At 52.2% G+C, this 21331-nt stretch overlaps 1 protein-coding gene and 1 pseudogene across 1 annotated transcript in view; one reads left to right on the top strand and one right to left on the bottom strand.

Moving 5' to 3' along the window:
* LOC136570728 (uncharacterized) overlaps positions 1 to 21331 on the bottom strand; it is a 2607743-nt pseudogene that overhangs the window by 141039 nt on the left and 2445373 nt on the right.
* Positions 1 to 21331, top strand: part of LOC136570729 (uncharacterized) — a 2347277-nt gene that overhangs the window by 28794 nt on the left and 2297152 nt on the right. Inside the window, 1 exon segment of the mRNA XM_066571173.1 lies at positions 11148 to 11483. Coding sequence (XP_066427270.1) covers positions 11148 to 11483 — 336 coding nt within the window.

Below are 21331 nucleotides of genomic sequence, written 5' to 3' on the forward strand. Positions count from 1 at the left end.
GCTTCCTGCGCCGTGGAACCGCTCAAAACGGCCTCTGCCACCAGGTTCTGCCGCGGGCATTTGTCCTCCCTGCTCTCCATGCTCAGCTCCTGCTCTGGGCGAGGAAGGACAAGGACAGCATGGGATTTGCCTCCGTGCCACAGGCAAGGGCAATGAGATCCCCCCAGGGCTGTGCTGACGCTGGGGGCCCTGCTGGGCTGGGAGATGGAGCAGCACAGAGGGGAAAGCGGCACTGACTTCCTCCTTACCCGCCTCAGTGTCCCGGGGCATCTTCCTCTTCCTCGCAGCCTCCCAGGGGTTGGGAATGGGAAATCCTGGTTTGGGGAAAACAAGGGATGAGCGCGTTTGTAGGAGCGTCAGGGGTAGCACAGTCGGGACGGATGGAGACGAGAGATCTCTGCAGCCAGGTCGTGGAACTTGCGGTTTATTGCAAAGGGCCTGGGTGCAGGGCCCTGCTTGGAGCTGCCAGCCACAGCTTGGAGCAGGCCTGAGAGAAGAGAGGAGCAGAGAGGATGAGAGGGTGCGAGAGTAAGAGGGTAAGAGTGTAAGAGTGTAAGGTTCCCGTTACAATACAATGAATCTTCTTCTGTGTTAAATATTCTATTTCTCACTAACCAGTCCAGTACAAGATACAAATCCAATAGCATTTACATATAGCCTGTAAGAATCATTACATCACCATACTGTGTTACATTTTCAACCCTAAAAACTCCTCTTTGGACCCCTTCAGCTGAGCTAGTAGGGTCTGCTGTGACCCTTGGACCTGTCTGCAAGCAGTGGGAGTTGTTTCATCAGAAGAGGATAACATTCAGTTGGGCCACACCATTGTTTTCCACTTGTTCAGTAACTAAGGTATCTAAAAGCTTGCTTTCATTTCAATCTTGCTTATAGTTTCTATATTCTCAAAATCTTTTGCCAGACAATCATATTTATAAGGCTTTCCTGTTTCATCTTCCCCAACACACGTGGAGTTTAAAGGTCCCTCCGACCAAGTACATCTCTACAAGTCACCGGCCATCAGGGCTCCAGTAAACCCTCCTAAACACCAAGATTCAGCCCTGAAAAAGCCTCCCAGGGCTTCCCCGTCCCTGGTGCCCTCCCTCTGGTGTTCCTGGGTTCCCCCCTGTCCCAGCTGCTGGGGTCACGCTTGGATTGGGGGTCCCCCTTCTCCTGGGTGCCCCCCCTGCCCAGGCTGCTGGCAGTGCCAGCAATGCCAAAAGCTCCCCCCTCTTGGCTCTCCCCATTTCGGGATGCCGGGGCTGTTTGGGCTCCCGGGCTCCCTTCTCCCCTCATTCTCTGCTCTGGGCTGCAGCGGCTCCAAGGAGTCCCCCCTGCCCCTCTCCAGGCTCTTGAGGCTCCCGCCAATGGCGGCGCTCCCCCCTCTCTGGGCTCCCCACTTTGGCCTCCTGGGGGACACAGGGCTCTGCTCCTCCAGGCTGCCTCTGCCGGCAGCCGCCACCGCCACCCCCCGATGTCCCCCCGAGGGGCCTTTTCCGCTCAGCCTCGGACTTCTTCATTCTCCAAACATCCCCCCAAAAACCCAACCCAGAGACCACCTGGGATATCCGGGCCGGGCTCCCCCTCCCTGCTCACCTGCACCATGGGGGGGGCGATGATCCCACAGGTGGGGGCTGCGAATTCAGGCAGGGATCGAGACCGCGTGGCTCCCGCAGCTCAGCCTTGATCCGCCCTTGTCCCTACTCTTCCTCTTCCTCCCCCTCCTCTGTGTTATCTCCACCTCCTTCTCCTCTTCCATCCTTCTCCTTCTCCTTCTCCTTCTCCTTCTCCTTCTCCTTCTCCTTCTCCTTCTCCTTCTCCTTCTCCTTCTCCTTCTCCTTCCTAACACCTCCTCCTTCCATCGCTGCTCTCTCTCCGCCTTCATCCCTCCCCCTGCTCCTCCCCCCTTACCCGCCTCCTCCTCCCCCTCCATCCCTGCCCTTCCCTCCCTCCTCCTCCTCCCCCAGCAGCAGCCACACCCTCGGTGCCCCGTTCCCGCAGCCCTCACAGCCCGCGGCAGGAGCGGCGATGGAGCCGGGACAGGTCGGCATGGGCAGCGCGGGGCTCTCGGCTGCTCCCAGCCGCTGCGGGCGGGGGGAGCCGGCCCGGGCCAAAGGAGAGGCAAACTGGGCAAACTGGGGGCTGCACATCCAAACTGGGCCTTGCTGGGGACCCTGCCTGGCCACTGCCAGCCCTTGGGGCTCCTCTCGGCACATGCGCCAGGGGGGAACGCACACAGGCCTGGGGGATCCCAGCAGGGGCAGCACTGCCAGGGACTGGGCTGCACTGGGATCGGACTGGGAGCAACTGGGGCTGTACTGGCTTTGTACTGACATCATACTGGGATCGTACTGGGATCATACTGGTAGTGAGTAGGAGCCTGCTGGGGGCAATTGACACCATGTTATGGGCAATTGGGATCATACTGGGAGTGACTGGGATGGTGCTGAGGATGACTGGGTGCAGCTGTAAGCAACTGGGATCATGCTAGGAGGAACTGGGAGTGACTGGAACAAAAGTGAGGGTGAAAGAGAGAAACTGGAACCATGTGGAGCACAACTGGTTCATACTGGCAGGGACTGGGAGCACACTGGGGCCATAATTGGATCATACTGGGAGGGACTGGACTAATACTGGGAGGATCTGAGAGTGACTGGGAGCACACCCTGCACATCATCCCCCAGACTGGGCCTGACTGGGAGCAACTGGGAGCACGCTGGCAGCAAATGGCATCATACTGGGACTGACTGGGCTGATCTAGGAAGCAACTGGAACCACGCTGGAGGCAGCTGGGACCATACTGGGAGAGATTGGAAGCAACTGGGATTATACTGGGACCACACTGGGAGTGCTGGCATGTGACTGGGATCAAACTGGAGCTTACTGGGATCATATTGGGGTTGAAAGGGAGCGACTGGGATCACACTTTGGGCTACTGGGAGCAGCTGAGGGAAACTGGGATGATGCTGCAAGCAAACTGGAGGAACTGGGAAGGACTGGATGCCTGCTGGAGGCAACTGGGATATACTGGGCATGACTGGGGGATCATACTGGGATAACTGACACCTTACTGGGGCCACTGGCAGTGCCTGGGAATGACTGCAGACATGCTGGGGGCAACTGGGATATACTGGGAGTGTCTGGAACCATACTGGGGGCACTGGAACCACACTGGGAACAACTGGGACCATGCTGGGGAGAACTGGGACCACACTGGGGGCAACTGGGAGTGAGTGGGACCAAGCTGGGAGGGACTGGGATCATCTGGGGAGTGACTGGGACTAGAGCAGGGGCAACTGGGTTCAACTGGGACCATCCTGGGAGTGTCTGTAACCACAGGGGAGTGATGGAAGCACACTGGGAACAGCTGGGCCCATGCTGGGAGCAACTGGGATCACTCTGGGGGCACTGGCATCAGACTGGGAGTGACTGGGAGCAACTGGGATTAGACTGCAAGGGACTGGGATCATACTGGGAGTGGCTACACTCATACTGGGATTATACTGGGCGTGAATGGAACCTGACTGGGGCTTACTGGGAGCTACTGGGCCCATGTTGGGAGGAAAATGTGACACACTGGGAGCAACTGGGATCGGCTGGAAGGTTCTGGAACCATGCTGAGAGGACTGAGACTACAACTGGGGCAACTGGGATCATCCTGGGAGCAACTGGGGCCACCCTTTGAGCAACAGATGGAAACTGGGATGATGCTAGAGGAAACTGGGAGGAACTGGGAAAGACTGGGATCATTCTGAGGTAACTGAAACATACTGGGAGTGTCTCTAACCATCCTGGGGGCACTGGAACCACACTGGGAACAGCTGGGATCATGCTGGGAGCAACTGGGACGATGCTGGGGGAAACTGAATCTACCCTGGAGGCAACTGGGCACGACTGGGACCCTGCTGGGAGGGACTGGGACTATTCTTGGGACAACTGGGATCATCATGGGAGGAACTGGGAACATCTGGAATTATGCTGGGAGCAACTGGGATCACACTGGGATCCCAGTGAGAGCAGCTGAGTCCATGCTGGGGTACACTGGGATCTCATTGAGAGCGACTGGAATCACACTGGGATTGACTGGGAGTGGCTGGTTTTGTGGATTTTGGGGGTTTGGATTTTGGGGGATTTTCTTGGCATTTTGAGGGGGAGTTTTTCTGGGGGTATTTGGGGGTTTATTGAATTTTTTGTGGCTCTTTTTGAATTTTGGGGCTTTTACTAGGATTTTGTTGGGATTTTTTGGGATTCTCAGAAATTCTGGAGTTTTTATTGGGATTTTTACGAGATTTTGGGGTATTTTATTGGAATTGTGGTGGCATTCAGAGGGATTAATTGGGGATTTGGGGTTTTTGGGATTTGTGGTGGAATTTGGGGGGTTTTGTGGGGTTTTTTGGGTGTTGCCAGGATTTCTTTGGATCTTGGGGGAGATTTTCTGGGACTTTTGATGGTTTTGGGGACATTTTGTGGGGATTTGAGGAGTTTAATCAGGATTTTTGGGGTTATTGGGATTTCAAAGGATTTTGTGGGTTTACATTGGGATTCTGGGGCGTTCTAATGAGATTTTGAGAGATTTAATTGGGATTTAGTGGGTTTTATTTGGCCTTGAAGGAGATTTTGGTTCCTCTCAGCCCTTCCCCAACCCAGGGAATGCCCCAAACCCCCCTTAAATTCCACAAAAACCCCATAAAATCCCCAAAAATTACAAGAAAACCCTCAAATACCCCCGAGAATCCCAGTGGAACTCAGCAAAATTTTAAAATAGTCCCAACAATTTCACTAAATCTCCCCCCAAGAAACCCCCACAACCCCAATGAAATCCCCCAAAATCACATAACTCCCACCAAAACCCAGTAATTCTCCCACAAAAGCTCCAATAACCCCTCCTAAACTCACAATAAAATCCCCCAAAGTCCCAAAAAAGCCACCCCCAAATCCCCAAAAACCCTCTCAAAACCCCAAAATCCCCACAAACCCCCCCAGACTCAGTGGGGCCGTCCTGGATCAGGGGGCACCAGCCGGTGGAACAGGAGCCACTTCAGGGGGCCCTGGGAGCTTTTTGGGGAGGGGGCACCATGGGAGACCCCCCAAAAACGGGGGGGGAACCCCTGCTGTGCCCCCTCCCCCCGAAACCCCCAGAGCCCGGTTCAGGGTGGGCCTGGGACCCCCCGGGACCCCCAAATCTCCCCCAGGACCCCCAGAGCCCCCCAAGGTTGGCCCAGGACCACTCTGGACCCCCAAACCCTCCCGAAGACCCTCAAAACCTCCCCAGGCCTCTCAGACCCCCCCATTTCCCCCCAAAATTCACCCCAGACCCACCTGAGACGCCCCCAAATCCATCAGACTGCCCCAAATCCCCCTCAGACCCCTCAATCCCCCCCAAACCCTAAGAAACCGCCTCAGACTCCCCCAAATTTCTCAAGACCCACCTCAAAACCCCCCCAGATCCACTCACAACCCCCCAGTTCCTCTCGCCATCCCCCAAAATCCCCTCAGACTCTCCCAATTCCTCTCAGTTCCCCCTAAACCCACCTGAGAACGCTCCAGACGCTCTCAAGCTTCCCCCAAAGCTCCCTAAAGCCACCTCAGACCCACCAAAGCCACCTCAGACCCCCTCATTCCCCCCAAACCCACAGCACACCCTCGTGTTTCCCGTCGATGCCCCCAAAAATCCCCAATTTCCCCTCAGACCCGCCCCAAGCCCCCCCAGTTTGCCCCCGGCCTCACCTCAGCTCCACTATACCCTCAATCTCGCGCCTCCACCGCGTGTGCGGGCTCCCAGCAATGGCGGCGCGCCCCGCCCCGAACCAACCAATCAGCGCGCTGCACGTCCCGAACTAACCAATCACGGCGCGGCTCCCCTCAGCAAGGCCCGCCTCCCCCTCGCCGTCCCAGCCAATCAGAGGGGAGCCAGAAGCGGCGCCCCCTTCCCCGCCGCCGCCGGGAGCCCCCGGGCTCGGGACAGGAGCGGGAGGGGCCTGAGAGGGGATCGGGGGGGGGCGGGGGAGGGTCCGGGGGGTCTGGGGGGGCTTTGGGGAGGGGTCCGGGGGTTTGGGGGGGTCTGGGGAGGGGTCCTGGGGCACTGTGGGGGGACCTGGGGGGTGCGGATGGGTCCTAAGAGGGGTCTCGGGAGGGGGGGGGGTCGTGGGAGGGTCTGAGGGGGTTTTTGGGAGGGGTCGTAGGAAGGTCTTGGGAGGGTCTGGGGGTGTTGGGATGGTCCTGGGGGAATTTGGGGAGGGCTCTGGGGGGTCCTGGGGGTGTCCTAGGAGGGTTTTGGAGGTTTTGGGAGGGGCTTTGGGGGGTCTGGAAGGGTTTTGGGAGAGGGTCTGGTGGGGGGGGTTTGGGGGTTTTGGGGAGAGGTCCCGGCGGGATCTGGGGAGGGGCTGGGGGAGCCTGAGTTGGGTTTGGGGAGGGGTCTGGAGGGTCCTGGGTGGGGTCTTGGGAATGGTCTGTGGGGGGTCTCAGGGGACATCCTGGGCTGGGCCCCATTGGGGTCTGGGGGCTCTCAGGGGGGTTCTGGGCCAACCCTGGGGGGCTCTGGGGGTCCTGGGGGAGATTTGGGGGTCCCGGGGGGTCCCAGGCCCACCCTGAACCGGGCTCTGGGGGTTTCGGGGGAAGGGGGCACTGCAGGGGTTCCCCCCCCTTCCCCCGGTTTTTGGGGGTCTCCCATGGTGCCCCCTCCCCAAAAAGCTCCCAGGGCCCCCTGAAGTGGCTCCTGTTCCACCGGCCGGTGCCCCCCGATCCAGGACGGCCCCACTGAGTCTGGGGGGATTTGTGGGGATTTTGGGGTTTTGAGAGGGTTTTTGGGGATTTGGGGGTGGCTTTTTTGATCTTTGGTAGATTTTCTTGGGAGTTTGGGGGGAAATGATTGGGGTTTTTGGGGAGAATTATTGGGTTTTGAGATGGTAATGTGATTTTGGGGGGTTTTGGATTTTGGGTGTTTTGTTGGGGTTGTGGGGGCTTTTGGGGGGAGAATTATTGAAAATTTAGTGAGTTTTTTAAAATTTTAGTGAGTTCCACTGGGATGTTTGGAGATTCCCTGGGGTTTTTGAGGGTTTTCTTGTAATTTTTGGGGATTTGTGGGGTTTTAGTGGAATTTTAGGGGGGCTTTGGGGCATTCCCTGGGTGTGGGGAGGGCTGAGAGGCACCAAAATCTTCTTAAAAGCCCCGAAAGTCCCAATAAAAACCACAAAATCCCAATTAAATCTCTCAAAATCCCATTAGAACACTCCAGAATCCTAATATAAACCCACAAAATCCTTTGGAATGCCAAAAACCCCAAAAATCCTGATTAAACTCCACCAATCCCCCAAAGATGTCCCCAAAACCAGAAAAAGTCCCACAAAATCTCCCCCAAGATCCAAAGAAATCCTGGCAACCCCCAAAACCCTCAAAATCCCACCCAAAATCCCCAAAACCCCAAATCCCCAATGAATCCCTCTGAATGCCACCACAATTCCAATAAAATGCCCCAAAATCTCCTAAAAATCTCAATAAAATCCCCAGAATTTCTGAGAATCCCAAAAAATCCCAATAAAATCCCAGTAAAAGCCCCAAAATTCAAAAGGAGCCACAAGATATTTCAATAAACCCCCAAATACCCCCAGAAAAACTCCCCCTCAAAATGCCAAGAAAAACCTCCAAAATCCAAACCCCCAAAATCCACAAAACCAGCCACTCCCAGTCAATCCCAGTGTGATTCCAGTCGCTCTCAATGAGATCCCAGTGTAAGCCAGCATGGACTCAGCTGCTCTCACTGGGATCCCAGTGTGATCCCAGTTGCTCCCAGCATAATTCCAGATGTTCCCAGTTCCTCCCATGATGATCCCAGTTGCCCCAAGAATAGTCCCAGTCCCTCCCAGCAGGGTCCCAGTCGTGCCCAGTTGCCTCCAGGGTAGATTCAGTTTCCCCCAGCATCGTCCCAGTTGCTCCCAGCATGATCCCAGCTGTTCCCAGTGTGGTTCCAGTGCCCCCAGGATGGTTAGAGACACTCCCAGTATGTTTCAGTTACCTCAGAATGATCCCAGTCTTTCCCAGTTCCTCCCAGTTTCCTCTAGCATCATCCCAGTTTCCATCTGTTGCTCAAAGGGTGGCCCCAGTTGCTCCCAGGATGATCCCAGTTGCCCCAGTTGTAGTCTCAGTCCTCTCAGCATGGTTCCAGAACCTTCCAGCCGATCCCAGTTGCTCCCAGTGGGTCACATTTTCCTCCCAACATGGGCCCAGTAGCTCCCAGTAAGCCCCAGTCGGGTTCCATTCACACCCAGTATAATCCCAGTATGAGTGTAGCCACTCCCAGTATGATCCCAGTCCCTTGCAGTCTAATCCCAGTTGCTCCCAGTCACTCCCAGTCTGATGCCAGTGCCCCCAGAGTGATCCCAGTTGCTCCCAGCATGGGCCCAGCTGTTCCCAGTGTGCTTCCATCACTCCCCAATGGTTACAGACACTCCCAGGATGGTCCCAGTTGAACCCAGTTGCCCCTGCTCTAGTCCCAGTCTCTCTCCAGATGATCCCAGTCCCTCCCAGCTTGGTCCCACTCACTCCCAGCTGCCCCCAGTGTGGTCCCAGTTCTCCCCAGCATGGTCCCAGTTGTTCCCAGTGTGGTTCCAGTGCCCCCAGTATGGTTCCAGACACTCCCAGTATATCCCAGTTGCCCCCAGCATGTCTGCAGTCATTCCCAGGCACTGCCAGTGGCCCCAGTAAGGTGTCAGTTATCCCAGTATGATCCCCCAGTCATGCCCAGTAGATCCCAGTTGCCCCCAGCATGCATCCAGTCTTTCCCAGTTCCTCCAGTTTGCTTGCAGCATCATCCCAGTTTCCCTCAGTTGCTCCCAGTAGCCCAAAGTGTGATCCCAGTCGCTCCCTTTCAACCCCAATATGATCCCAGTAAGCTCCAGTTTGATCCCAGTCACATGCCAGCACTCCCAGTGTGGTCCCAGTATAATCCCAGTTGCTTCCACTCTCTCCCAGTATGGTCCCAGCTGCCTCCAACGTGGTTCCAGTTGCTTCCTAGATCAGCCCAGTCAGTCCCAGTATGATGCCATTTGCTGCCAGCGTGCTCCCAGTTGCTCCCAGTCAGGCCCAGTCTGGGGGATGATGTGCAGGGTGTGCTCCCAGTCCCTCTCAGATCCTCCCAGTATTAGTCCAGTCCCTCCCAGTATGATCCAGAGATGAGCCCAGTGTGCTCCCAGTCCCTGCCAGTCTGAACCAGTTGTGCTCCACATGGTTCCAGTTTCTCTCTTTCACCCTCACTTTTGTTCCAGTCACTCCCAGTATCCCCCAGTGTACCCCAGTTCCCTCCAGCATCTTTCCAGTTCCTTCCAGTATGATCCCATTTGCTCCCAAGCACTCCCAGTCAGCCTCAGTGTAGTGGCACTCACTGCCAGAATGATCCCAGTCAGCTCCAGCATGATCCCAGTTCACCCCAGTATAAGCCCAGCAGTTTCCAATCACCCCCAGCATGCAGCCTGTCACTCCCAGTGTCTCCTGGCATGATCCCAGTTGTTCACAGCTACTCCCAGTCACGCTCAGCATAATCCCAGTCACCCTCAGCATAATCCCAGTCACTCCCAGTATATCCCATTTGCCCCTAACAGGCTCTCAATTGCCTCCTGCAGACTCCTTCTCACTCCCAGCATGATCTCAGTATGATCCCAGCATGATCCCAGTATCCATCAGTGTGATCACAGTCTGCCCTGATACGGCTGTATAATCCCAGTATAATATCAGTACAAACCCAGTGCAGACCCAGCATGATAACAGTAAAATGTCAATAGAAACATAATACAGCCCCAGTCGCTCCCAGTCCGATCCCAGTGCAGCCCAGTCCCTGGCAGTGCTGCCACTGCTGGGATCCCCCAGGCCTGTGTGCGTTCCCCCCTGGCGGATGTGCCGAGAGGAGCCCCAAGGGCTGGCAGTGGCCAGGCAGGGTCCCCAGCAAGGCCCAGTTTGGATGTGCAGCCCCCAGTTTGCCCAGTTTGCCTCTCCTTTGGCCCGGGCCGGGTTCCCCCGGCCGCAGCGGCTGGGAGCAGCCGAGAGCCCCGCGCTGCCCATGCCGACCTGGCCCGGCTCCATCGCCGCTGCTGCCGCGGGCTGCGAGGGCTGCGGGAACGGGGCACTGAGGGTGTGGCTGCTGCTGGGGGAGGAGGAGGAGGGAGGGAAGGGCAGGGATGGAGGGGGAGGAGGAGGCGGGGTAAGGGGGGGGGAGGAGGAGGAGAAGGAATGGAAGGGGCGGGATGGAAAAGGAGATGGGGGTAGGGATAAGACAGAGGAGGAGGGGGGATGGAAGAGGAGGAGCGGGAGGAGAAAGAGGAGGGAAGGAGGCGGGGTGAGGGGGGAGGAGGAGAGGGAGGTGGAGATAGGACAGAGGAGGAGCGGGAGGAAGAGGAAGAGGAGGGACAAGGGCGGATCAAGGCTGAGCTGTGGGAGCCACGCGGTCTCGATCCCTGCCTGAATTCACAGCCCCCACCTGTGGGATCATCGCCCCCCCCATGGCGCAGGTGAGCAGGGAGGGGGAGCCCGGCCCGGATATCCCGCGGGTCCCTGGGTTGGGTTTTTGGGGGGATGTTTGGAGAATGAAGAAGTCCAAGGCTGAGCGGAAAAGGCCCCTCGGGGGGACATCGGGGGGTGGCAGTGGCGGCTGCCGGCAGAGGCAGCCTGGAGGAGCAGAGCCCTGTGTCCCCCAGGAGGCCAAAGTGGGGAGCCCAGAGAGGGGGGAGCGCCGCCATTGGCGGGAGCCTCAAGAGCCTGGAGAGGGGCAGGGGGGACTCCTTGGAGCCGCTGCAGCGCAGAGCAGAGAATGAGGGGAGAAGGGAGCCCGGGAGCCCAAACAGCCCCGACATCCCGAAATGGGGAGAGCCAAGAGGGGGCAGTGCGTCCCCAGAGACGGCCTGGGGGGATCTCGATGCCCTTGCCTGTGGCACGGAGGCAAATCCCATGCTGTCCTTGTCCTTCCACCCCAGAGCAGGAGCTGAGCATGGAGAGCAGGGAGGACAAATGCCCGCGGCAGAACCTGGTGGCAGAGGCTGTTTTGAGCGGCTCCACGGCGCAGGAAGCCAACGGGGAGGAAAAGCCCCGGAGATGCCGCACGAGGAGGGGCTGCAAACGCAGATGGCGGGGATGTGAGGGGGAAAGAGCCAGCCTGGGCCGGGAAGGCGGCCGGAGATGGAGCCAGAGCTCGGAGCTGGTGCTCCATGAGCAGCTCCATGATGGGGAGAAGCCCCACACATGCATGGAGTGTGGGAAGGGCTTCAGGTGGAACTGCCACCTGATCCTGCACCAGAGGACCCACACTGGGGAGAGGCCCTATGAGTGCTCCGAGTGTGCGAAGAGGTTTCTGACCAGCTCCCATCTCCTCCAGCACTATCGGAGTCACACAGAGGAGAGGCCATTCCAGTGCCCCGAGTGTGGGAAGGGATTCAAGTACAACTCCGACCTTGTCAAGCACCGGCGCATCCACACAGGGGAGAGGCCCTACGAGTGTGATAAATGCAGGAAGAGGTTTCAGACCAGCTCTGATCTCCTCCGGCACTATCGGATTCACACAGATGAGAGGCCCTTCCAATGCCCCGACTGCAGGAAGGGATTCAAGCACAACTCCGACCTCATCATTCACCGGCGCATCCACACTGGGGAGAGGCCCTACGAGTGTCCCCAGTGTGGGAAGAGCTTCTCCTGCAGCTCTAACTTGACCCAACACCAACGGAGGCACCGGTAAGGGAAGCCCTGTGAGTGCCCCGAGTGCGGGAAGAGCTTCGTGCGCTGCTGCAGCTCCGTCCCCCACTGGAGGAGGCACTTTGGGCACAGCCCTGGTCACTCACATTCCCTGTGATCCATGTTGGGAACACACCTGGCTGCTTGTCCTTTGGTTTGGCTTGAATTTTTTTCTCTTCTCCATCTCTCTCTACTCCAAAAGCCAAGAGGGATGGATCTGTCACCTCAAAACCACTCGAATTCCACTGAAAATAACTGAATTTTAACCCAAAAAGGCTCAATCCTACCTCAAATTCCTTGTTCCCTCCTCAAAAAAAACTCAATCCCATGCCAAACTTTCCATTCCACAGCCACCAGGGTGAGATGGGGTTAGAAGGGGATTGGGAGAAGTGGGATCTCAATTTGGAGCAATGGGATGGGGGTTGTGTGGGGCTGGGTGTGTAGGATGTATTTGATAGCAAATAAAACTTTCAGAGTTACTGATTTCTGTCCCATTTATTTTCAGTCAATTCTGTTTGCAGAGTGCCACGTTCTCAGCTGATTCAATTCCTATAAAAATCCCATTTTTTAAATCATCTAACCCAAACAGTCCAAAAACCAATATTGAAATAAAACCACCCACACACAATTAATCTTTTGAAAATAATTTTAATTTTTAAAGAGTACTTAAGGATGTTATTAAAGTTTAATTGTTTGGTTAAAATGTCTGAGAAATTATAGTGGTGTTTGGTTTTGTGTTTAGTGTATTTGTAATATGAATTGTTTAACTAAGATGTGTAAGATTGCATGTTAGTTTCTTTAGATATTTTTAATCTGAAGTACATTAGTCATCGAGTTCTTGGAACGTAAACTAGTTTGAGGGAAAGTTTGCTGTGCATGAGGGTCTATGAATATGCACCAGGCTGATGTAAGGGGAAAGGTATTTCAGGGGATCCCCGAAGGTAACAGGGTGCTCCTGGCTGAGCACCAAGATGCACCCGGCCGTAATAACCTTTGCTCCATGGTCCTGGTCTCCCATTAAACTTTTATTAAAGTCCTTTATTAAACTGTTTACATTTTCACGGGAGAGTGAATGTGTTTTTCACAGGCAGCTTCACAGAAACTGGAACACGTGGGGGTTCCCAGGAGTGGGCACCGCTGATCCAGGGCATGGAGGCACTGCCTGCAATCGTCCATAACCGCCCATAAGGAGCCTCCAGGGCTTTACCCTCCATGAGCTGCAGCAGCCGTGTCGGGAAAGGTGACAAGAGCCCATGGAATGGTCCTTGTTGCAGGCAGATTGGCCACTTGCAGCTCTTCAAAACTCCCTTCCCTGAAAAATAAAAAAAATTCAACCATTCAAAAATGTGAAAAATGCGTTTACTCTCCTGTGAAAATCTAAAAAGTTTAATAAAGAACAATGTGCGACCAGGACCATGGAGTAAAGGTTATTACGGCCGGGTGCATCTTGGCACTCAGCCAGGAGCACCCTGTTACCTTCAGGGATCCCCTGAAATACCTTTCCCCTTACATCAGCCTGGTGCATATTCATAGAGCCTCATGCACAGCAACTGGGAAGGGTTTAACACTTTACTGGGTATATTAGCGTTCAGAAACACATAATCACCAGAATGATTATATGCAGGTGCTTTTATTGAAGAGCTCTGGGTGTCAGGGGTACCAACCCAAATCTGACTCCGACATGGGTTCGGGATGAACATGTTTTTATATTCTATCCTTATATAACTTTCATGTTAATGACTAAACTTCAATTGTTCTATTGTATACATAGATTTCAGCCAAGCATGGGCTCCTTGTGGCCCCCCTCAAACTTCTAACATAGTTTCTCATGATTCTTCTTATGATTAAACAATAATTATATTAAATTACTAAACAATCATCACATCTAACAATTATATCATTTATCATGTTCTGCTTACACAGGTGCGATTTCACATGATCTGACAAGCACAAAGCCTAACATTTTCAGAGTCTATTTTTGACATTTTTCCAGGGCCCCACTATCATTCTCCCCCCTTTGAAAGCATTTTCACTTCACTATAGGTGTAAATGTTTTCACTTGATACAGTCCTTTATTTCTCAATTTATTCTTGACGTTCTTCAAGTCCATGGTTGATATAAACGTTGTCGTGGATGCTGTCACGCACTGGAGAACCAGAAGATGGTGGGCGTGGATCTTGTGTCAGTGCCTTTATTATCTTCTGGTTCCAGGACCTTTTCTTCTGTATCTCTCCCTTTAAGATGCTGTGAACTAACCAAATTGCTAAGAATACAATTAGTAAGATTATCACAGTCTCAATGACAGATTTAATCCATCAACTCACATTCCACCCTAACCCTTTAAAGATTTTGCCTAGCCAGGTCGTAGTCAAATCCTTTTGCTCTTCTTGTGCTTCGTGCTCTATTTGTTTCAACTGATTGATGTCATATTCTACAGCTGCAGTTACATTTGGGATGTGAACGCAGCAATGACCAACCCGTCCCTTTAAAAATCCACATACTCCATGCTCTTTCAGGAGTAACAAATCTAAGGCTAATCGATTTTGTAAAGTCATTTTTGTGGTGGCTTGTAATTGTACGTTTAATTCTTTAAATCCTTCCCGGGTGACTCTTGCCAGTCTATCTACCTGACCTGTAAGTTTGTACAGCATCTTCTACTCTGATAGTTTGCTGTAGGACCAAGCAAAGACTCTAGGGCCCACCCAAATTTCACTCCACTAGAGGGTTCTTGCCAAGTGTCATCTGGATTTTCATTGTCTAGAACTTCTCGTCTTGCTCTTATCTGCACAAGTTCATGTTTTCTGTTAAATGGGGACTTTTTCCAAATTGGACATGAGGTTGGGAGGCCTAAAGTAATTTCCTTTACTTTCCCATCTACAGGCAGATGTGTTGTCCAGGTGCCATCGCTTGTTGCCCATACAAATTGTCCTGGACCTCAGACTGTACTCCTGGTACATCCTACAACTGCTTTATAATTCCCTCTGCCTTGTTTATGTTTGATCCCTCTGCAAGCACAGCCAGTTTGTAGGGCTATTGCCAGGGGTGGCATCTGCTTTATCTCTGCATCATCAGAAGTGCAGTCATAAGTTTTATTACATGCCCACCAACTTACTTGGTCTGCCCTCGTTCTGCTACTGGTGGCAGTGTTTGTTACTGCTGGATCTGTTTCATTCTCGGGGCCTTCCCACTTAATGCACCAAGGGGTGTTTGCCATACATTGGAATCTTTGAAGGATACTCACAGACCACACACTGTCCCAAGGCTCTGTCTGATCTTTCTGATCCTTGGCCTCACACTTCCATACCAGAGTGGTTTCTGTAACATTTTCTATAATCTTTTTATAGTGTGGCAAATAGCATTGCCATTGTGTGATGCCTCCTGATTCTCCCATAGGGGTTCCTAGTGTGCCATCACTTAGAATACAGTCTTTCTGGCCCATGGGTCTCATCCATGTTCCTATTTTCTCCCAAGTTTCCTTGACTACTTGCCTTGATTCGGGTACCTGTTTGCATGCAATTGTTTTGTTCTTTTGTATTTCAGGTAGTTTTGATGTTATGATTCCCCAATTTACTGGCTCTCCTGCTGCCTTTGGTATTGGCAGACAGGCAGTTATTCTACAGGTGTTTTGCATTTTGGCAAAGTCTTTGACTTATCCAATCATTACATTCTCAGCCCAAACTGCATTAGAAACCTTTATCACCTGTGTTTCTCCTTGTCCCTCTCTCTTCATTCTAGAATGAAGAGTGGTTAGTTGATCTTTTTGCATTCCACATCCCAAAGACATTAATGACCATAACATTGGCACAATTACTGATAGCATTCTGAAGCAATTAAACACATCTTATCTGCAGCCTTGTTGGTTCCAGAGTTTACACAGTCCTTGATCCAGGATGGATTTTCTTCACTCGGGTGTAGTGAATCCAGGGGTCCACGCCGGCTACTTTGACTGCTGTAAAGGTGGTCAGCAGTACCTGGTGGGGCCCACTCCACTTTTCTTTCAGCGGTTCTTCGTTCCAGTTCTTGATGTACACCTCGTCTCCTGGATGTATGTTATGAACTGGGTTCTCGAGAGTCAGCGGTCTATTCCACACGAGGATGCTCCGGAGCCGAGCTAAAGTTTTCCCGAGAGACAGAACATAATTATACACTTCCTGCTTTCCTGTGATGTGCACATTAGGCTTAGGCTCAGGAGATTCATATGGTTTCCCATGCAATATCTCATAAGGACTGACTGACATCCCACTCCTAGGCTTTATCTGAATCCTCAACAGTGCTATTGGCAAAGCCTGGGGCCACTGCAATTTGGCTTCTTGGCATATTTTACTGATTTGCCTCTTTAGTGTCTGATTCATCCTCTCTACCTGTCCACTTGACTGGGGTCTCCACGGTGTGTGGAGGTCCCAAGTTATCCCCAGCAATCTACTTACCTCTCTTACTACTGTAGCTATGAAATGGGGCCCCCTGTCTGATGATACCCCTAGGGGTACCCCGAACCTGGGAATAATCTCCTGTAGTAACCACTTTACTGTTTCCTTTGCTTGGTTGGTGCGACAGGGAAGGGCTTCTGGCCACCCAGAGAATGTGTCAACCCCCACTAACAGGTATTTGTATCCTCGAGTTCTTGGCAAGTCTACAAAATCTACCTGCCAATAGTCTCCTGGCTCTATACCTATCCGAATTCTTCCTAGCTGTGCCTGTCGTCTAGCCACTGGGTTGTTTTTCAAGCAGATATCACACTTTGACATTACTGATTTTGCCATTGTTAACATCCATACCGAAATTAAACTCTGCTTTAGCAATTTTACCAATGCCTCTGCTCCCCAGTGACATTCATTATGTTTAATTTGTAGAACTTCTCTCATTATCAAGGGGGTACCACTATCTGTCCTTGTGCAGTCACATCCCATCCTTCTGAGTTCTTTTGTGCATTTAGCAAACGTGCCAGTCTCTCATCTTCTACTGAATATTTTGGTTCTGGAGGCAAATTGAATTGGGATACATTAAGCTTTAAAGGTATCAATGCCATTGTTGTTTGCACCTCTCGAGCAACCTGTCGGGCTGCCCAGTCTGCTTTTCGATTTCCCTCACAGATTTTGGAGTTTCCTGATTGGTGTGCTTTGCAGTGTATGATTGCCACTTGTTCAGGTTTTTGTACTGATTTTATCAATTGCAGGACTGCATCCTGATGTTTAATGTGCATACCCTGAGAAGGACAATAGTCCCCTTTCTTTCCACAGTGCTCTGTGTACATGCACCACTCCAAAAGCATATTTTGAGTCAATCCAGATATTTACCTTTTTCCCTTCACTTAATTCTAGTGCCCTGGTTAAAGCAACCAGTTCTGCCTTCTGGGCAGATGTATTTGGTGGTAATGCCTTTGCCTCCACTGCTGTACTGACTGTTGTTACCGCATACCCAGCGTATCTGGTTCCGTTTTCCACGAAGCTGCTCCCATCTGTAAACAGCTCCCACTCTGGCTGCTCTAGTGGGACGTCTTTCAGGTCTTCTCTTGCTGAGTAGGTGTACTCTATTACCTCTACACAGTCATGCTCTAATGGGCCTTCTTCAGTTGTGGTACCTAGGAACAAAGCTGGCTTCAAAAGGTTAGTTGTTTTTAATGTGACATCATCCTGCTCAGTCAGGTCTACCTGGAATTTCATCATCCTGCTTGGGGATAGCCAATGGCCCCCTTCTGCTCTAAGACAGTGGTTACCATGTGTGGTACATTGACATCTATGTGCCTTCCCATAGTGAGCTTCCTGGCTTCTTGTATCAGCATCACAGGGGCTGCGACTGCCCGCAGACATGGAGGCCACCCGGCACTTATGCTGTCAAGTTGTTTGGAAAAGTAGCCCACCGGCCTTTTCCAGCTTCCCAGACCTTGGGTCAGGACTCCTAGTGCTAGGTGCAGCCTTTCATGGACAAACAGCTGAAAATCTTTAGACAGATCAGGTAACCCTAATGCTGGAGCAGTTGTCAGTGCTTCCTTTAATTTTAGGAAGGCTTCTTTCTGTGGCTTGTCCCAGGTGAATGGCTGCATCTTCTGAGCTTCACACAGGGGTTTCACAATCAGTCCATAGTCCATGATCCACAGGCGACACCATCCTGCCATCCCGAGGAAGACTCGCAGCTCATGTAGATTCTGGGGCTCTGGAATAGCACAAATAGCTTGGATACGGTTAGGGCCTAGTTTTCATTGCCCTTGTGAAATTTCACATCCCAGGTAGATCATAGTCTGTTGGGCAATTTGTGCCTTTCCTCTGGGTACTTTATAACCTCCCATTCCCAGGGAATTTAAAATCTCAATGGCCAGAGCCTGGGCCAGGGCTCCTTCACCCTGTTATAGATAAATATCATAATATTGGCTTTTTGCAAATATTAAAATGGATTTTATATGTGTGATGTTAAAGTAACTTTGTTCTAAAGATATAGTTTTTATTTCTGTTGTTAATTGAGCTCAGTGAAATAGCTGCTTGTGTTAAACTGCCTGCTTGGGTGGGATAACATCCAATGCACACGGGATGAGGACACCTGTGCAGATCTGCCAACTATCAGCACTCCCCGTCTGAAGGCAGAGTGCACCAAGGCCCAAAAACTGGAGGTGATAAAGAGAAGGAGCCAAAACCACAGCCAAGAAACACACATGCTCTGAAAAGGCAGACCCAAGGAGGGGCCATGTAAAATCATTCCTGGAATATGTAAAGTAGTTTATGGATATGCATGAGGCTCTATGAATATGCACCAGGCTGATGTAAGGGGAAAGGTATTTCAGGGGATCCCCGAAGGTAACAGGGTGCTCCTGGCTGAGTGCCAAGAGGCACCCGGCCGTAATAACCTTTGCTCCATGGTCCTGGTCTCCCATTGTCCTTTATTAAACTTTGTACATTTTCACAGGAGAGTGAACGTGTTTTTCACAAATGGAATCTCAAGGAAACAAGGGTCAGTTGTTAAGCCAAGGCTCTGCTTTGACCAAGTGGTGCCTCATGGGACACAGGTGCCACTGGGACATTGCCAGGTCTGGTAGGAACAAGGCTCCATTATTGCACAGTGTTACAGATGAGTAATGTCATAGTTGGGTCTCACAGTGAGGAGATAGATACTATGTGTGTGTTAAGATGTGTAGTGATGTTATTGTCATCTGTCGCCCATAGTCCTCTTTCCCCTCCCCTTGTAATGGCCTTGGTGGTTGGGGCATTTGGGGAGGGCAGGTTTGTCACTGGAAGGCAGGCATGGCAACACCTGCTCTCCAGTCAGGTTGCAAGAAAGCATTCTCCACCAATGGACGGCCACAAAGAGTTACCTGACAGACTTTGGGTGGGGCTAGGATTGCCTGATGCAACACCAAAAGTCTAAAAGGAGGAGCAGCCAATTTGTGAAGGAGCCATGTGGCTGATAGCCACGGGGTGGGGAAGGGCTCCCAGTGCTGTGATTTCTCCTGTTTCAGTCCTTTGTTGTCATTTTTTTCAAGGTTGAATCACCCTTAAAATTTTAAAAGTAGCGGTCGTGTCTCACAGACAGCAAGGCCTCAGGGCGCCCAGGAGAGCGGCGTGACAATGACATCCTGGGGAACCAAGGGTCACCTGCAAACACAACGGGGCCTCATGGAAGCCAGGGGCCACTTGGATATTGCCAGGGCAGGTGGAACTCAGTGTCCATTGTGACACAGCACAGCCTCGTGGAACTCAGCAGAGCATTGGGACAGCCTGGAATCTCATGGAGCCAAGGCTCTGCTTTGGCAAAGTGGGGCCCACAGGACACAGGTGCCACTGGGACATTGCCAGCTCTTGTGGAACCCAGTGTCCACTGTGACCCAGCAGAACCTCATGGAAACATGGGGGCCACTGTGACGCAATGGAATCTCATGGAAGCAAGTGTCAGTTGTGAACGCAGCAGGGCCTCACAGAACCCAGGGGCAACGGGGACCGTGCTGTGGCTCGTGGGAGCAAGGGGCCATTGTGACCCAGCGGGGCCTCCTGGAACCCAGGAGAACATTGTGGGCCCATGGATCCTCACAGAAGCACGGCCCCGTTGTGACAAAGTGCAGCATCACAATGGTCTCCTGGGTTCCATGAGTCCTCGCTGTGTTTAGAATTGACACTTGGTTCCCCAAGATTCCATGGCATCCCTCTGCTCTCCTGTGATTTGAGGCTGTGCTGTGTCACAATGGACACTTGCTTCCTCCAAGGCTGGAGATGTCCCAGTGGCACTGGGCTTCCATGAGGCCGCGCTTTGTCACAATGGGGCCTTGCTTCCATGAGATTCCATTGTCCCACAATGGTCTCCTGGGTGCCACAAGGCCTGCCTTTGTCACAGCGGAACCTTGCTTGCACGAGCCCTGGCAATGTCCCAGTGGCACAGGGGTTCCATGAGACCCTGCCGTGTCACAATGGGCCCTTGGTTCCATCAGGTTCCATTGTGTCACAGGGCTCTCCTAGGTCCCATGAGGCCTTGGTCTGCCACAGTGGTGTCTTGCTCCTACCAGGCCTGACAATGTCCCTGTGGCACCTGTGTCCCATGAGGCCCCACTTGATCAAAGCAGAGCCTTGTTCCCATGAGATTCCACTGTGTCACCATGTTCTGCTTGGTTTCATGAGAACCTGATGTGTTGACAATTGATCCTTGGATCCTAGAGATTCCATTGCATCACGGCGGTGTCCTTGGTTCCATGAGGCCCAGCTTTGTCACAACTGGACCTTGCTTCCATGAGATTCCATTGCATCCCAGCGGTGTCGTTGGTTTCATAAAGCCCAGGTTTGTCACAAGGGAGCCGTGGTTTCAGGATATTCCATGGTGCCACAATGGTCTCACCACTCTCTGAGGCTGCACCATGAAACAGTGGACACCTGGTTCCATGAGATTCCGTAGGGTAACAGTCAATTCTTTTGCTTCTTTTCTGCCAAGGTCGGGATGAAATCCCAAGACAGCATTTCTTGTTTGGACTCAGGTGTTCATTAGCTCTTGTCTCTAGAACAGTCTCATAAGCTGTGAGTTCTGCAGCACTTTGCTAACAAGGTAAAAATGAGCCCCATCTCTCTCTCTGCAAGGTCTTTTGAGGATAAACTGCCCAATTAAGAAATGACAATGAAATTATTTTTACTTTTAACCCAATAACCAATCACCTGTGCCCAACATAAGGGACTTTTTTATCCAATTACACAATACCACCCAAACCCAAGATGGAGGAGGAGGAGGAAGAGGAGGGTAGACGAGGACAAGGATGAGGACCAGGAGGAGAAGGAGGAGAAGAAGAATAAGAAGAAGAATAAGAAGAAGAAGAAGAAGAAGAAGAAGAAGAAGAAGAAGAAGAAGAAGAAGAAGAAGAAGGAGAAGGAGAAGGAAGGAGAAGGAGAAGGAGAAGGAGAAGGAGAAGGAGAAGGAGAAGGAGAAGGAGAAGGAGAAGGAGAAGGAGAAGGAGAAGGAGAAGGAGAAGGAGAAGGAGAAGAAGAGAAAGAAGAAGACAAAGAAGAAGAGGAGGAGGAAGAGGAAGGGGAACAGGAAGAGGAAGGAGAAGAAGAAGAAGAAGAAGAAGAAGGCAGCAAATAAAAAGGATCAGCCTCCACCCTAAAACCTCCATTCTTCTTTTTATATATTACTATATTCGAAAACCTTAAACTCCAAGTTGTCC

Source organism: Molothrus aeneus, unplaced genomic scaffold, assembly GCF_037042795.1.
Source record: "Molothrus aeneus isolate 106 unplaced genomic scaffold, BPBGC_Maene_1.0 scaffold_36, whole genome shotgun sequence".
Taxonomy (NCBI): Eukaryota; Metazoa; Chordata; class Aves; order Passeriformes; family Icteridae; genus Molothrus; species Molothrus aeneus.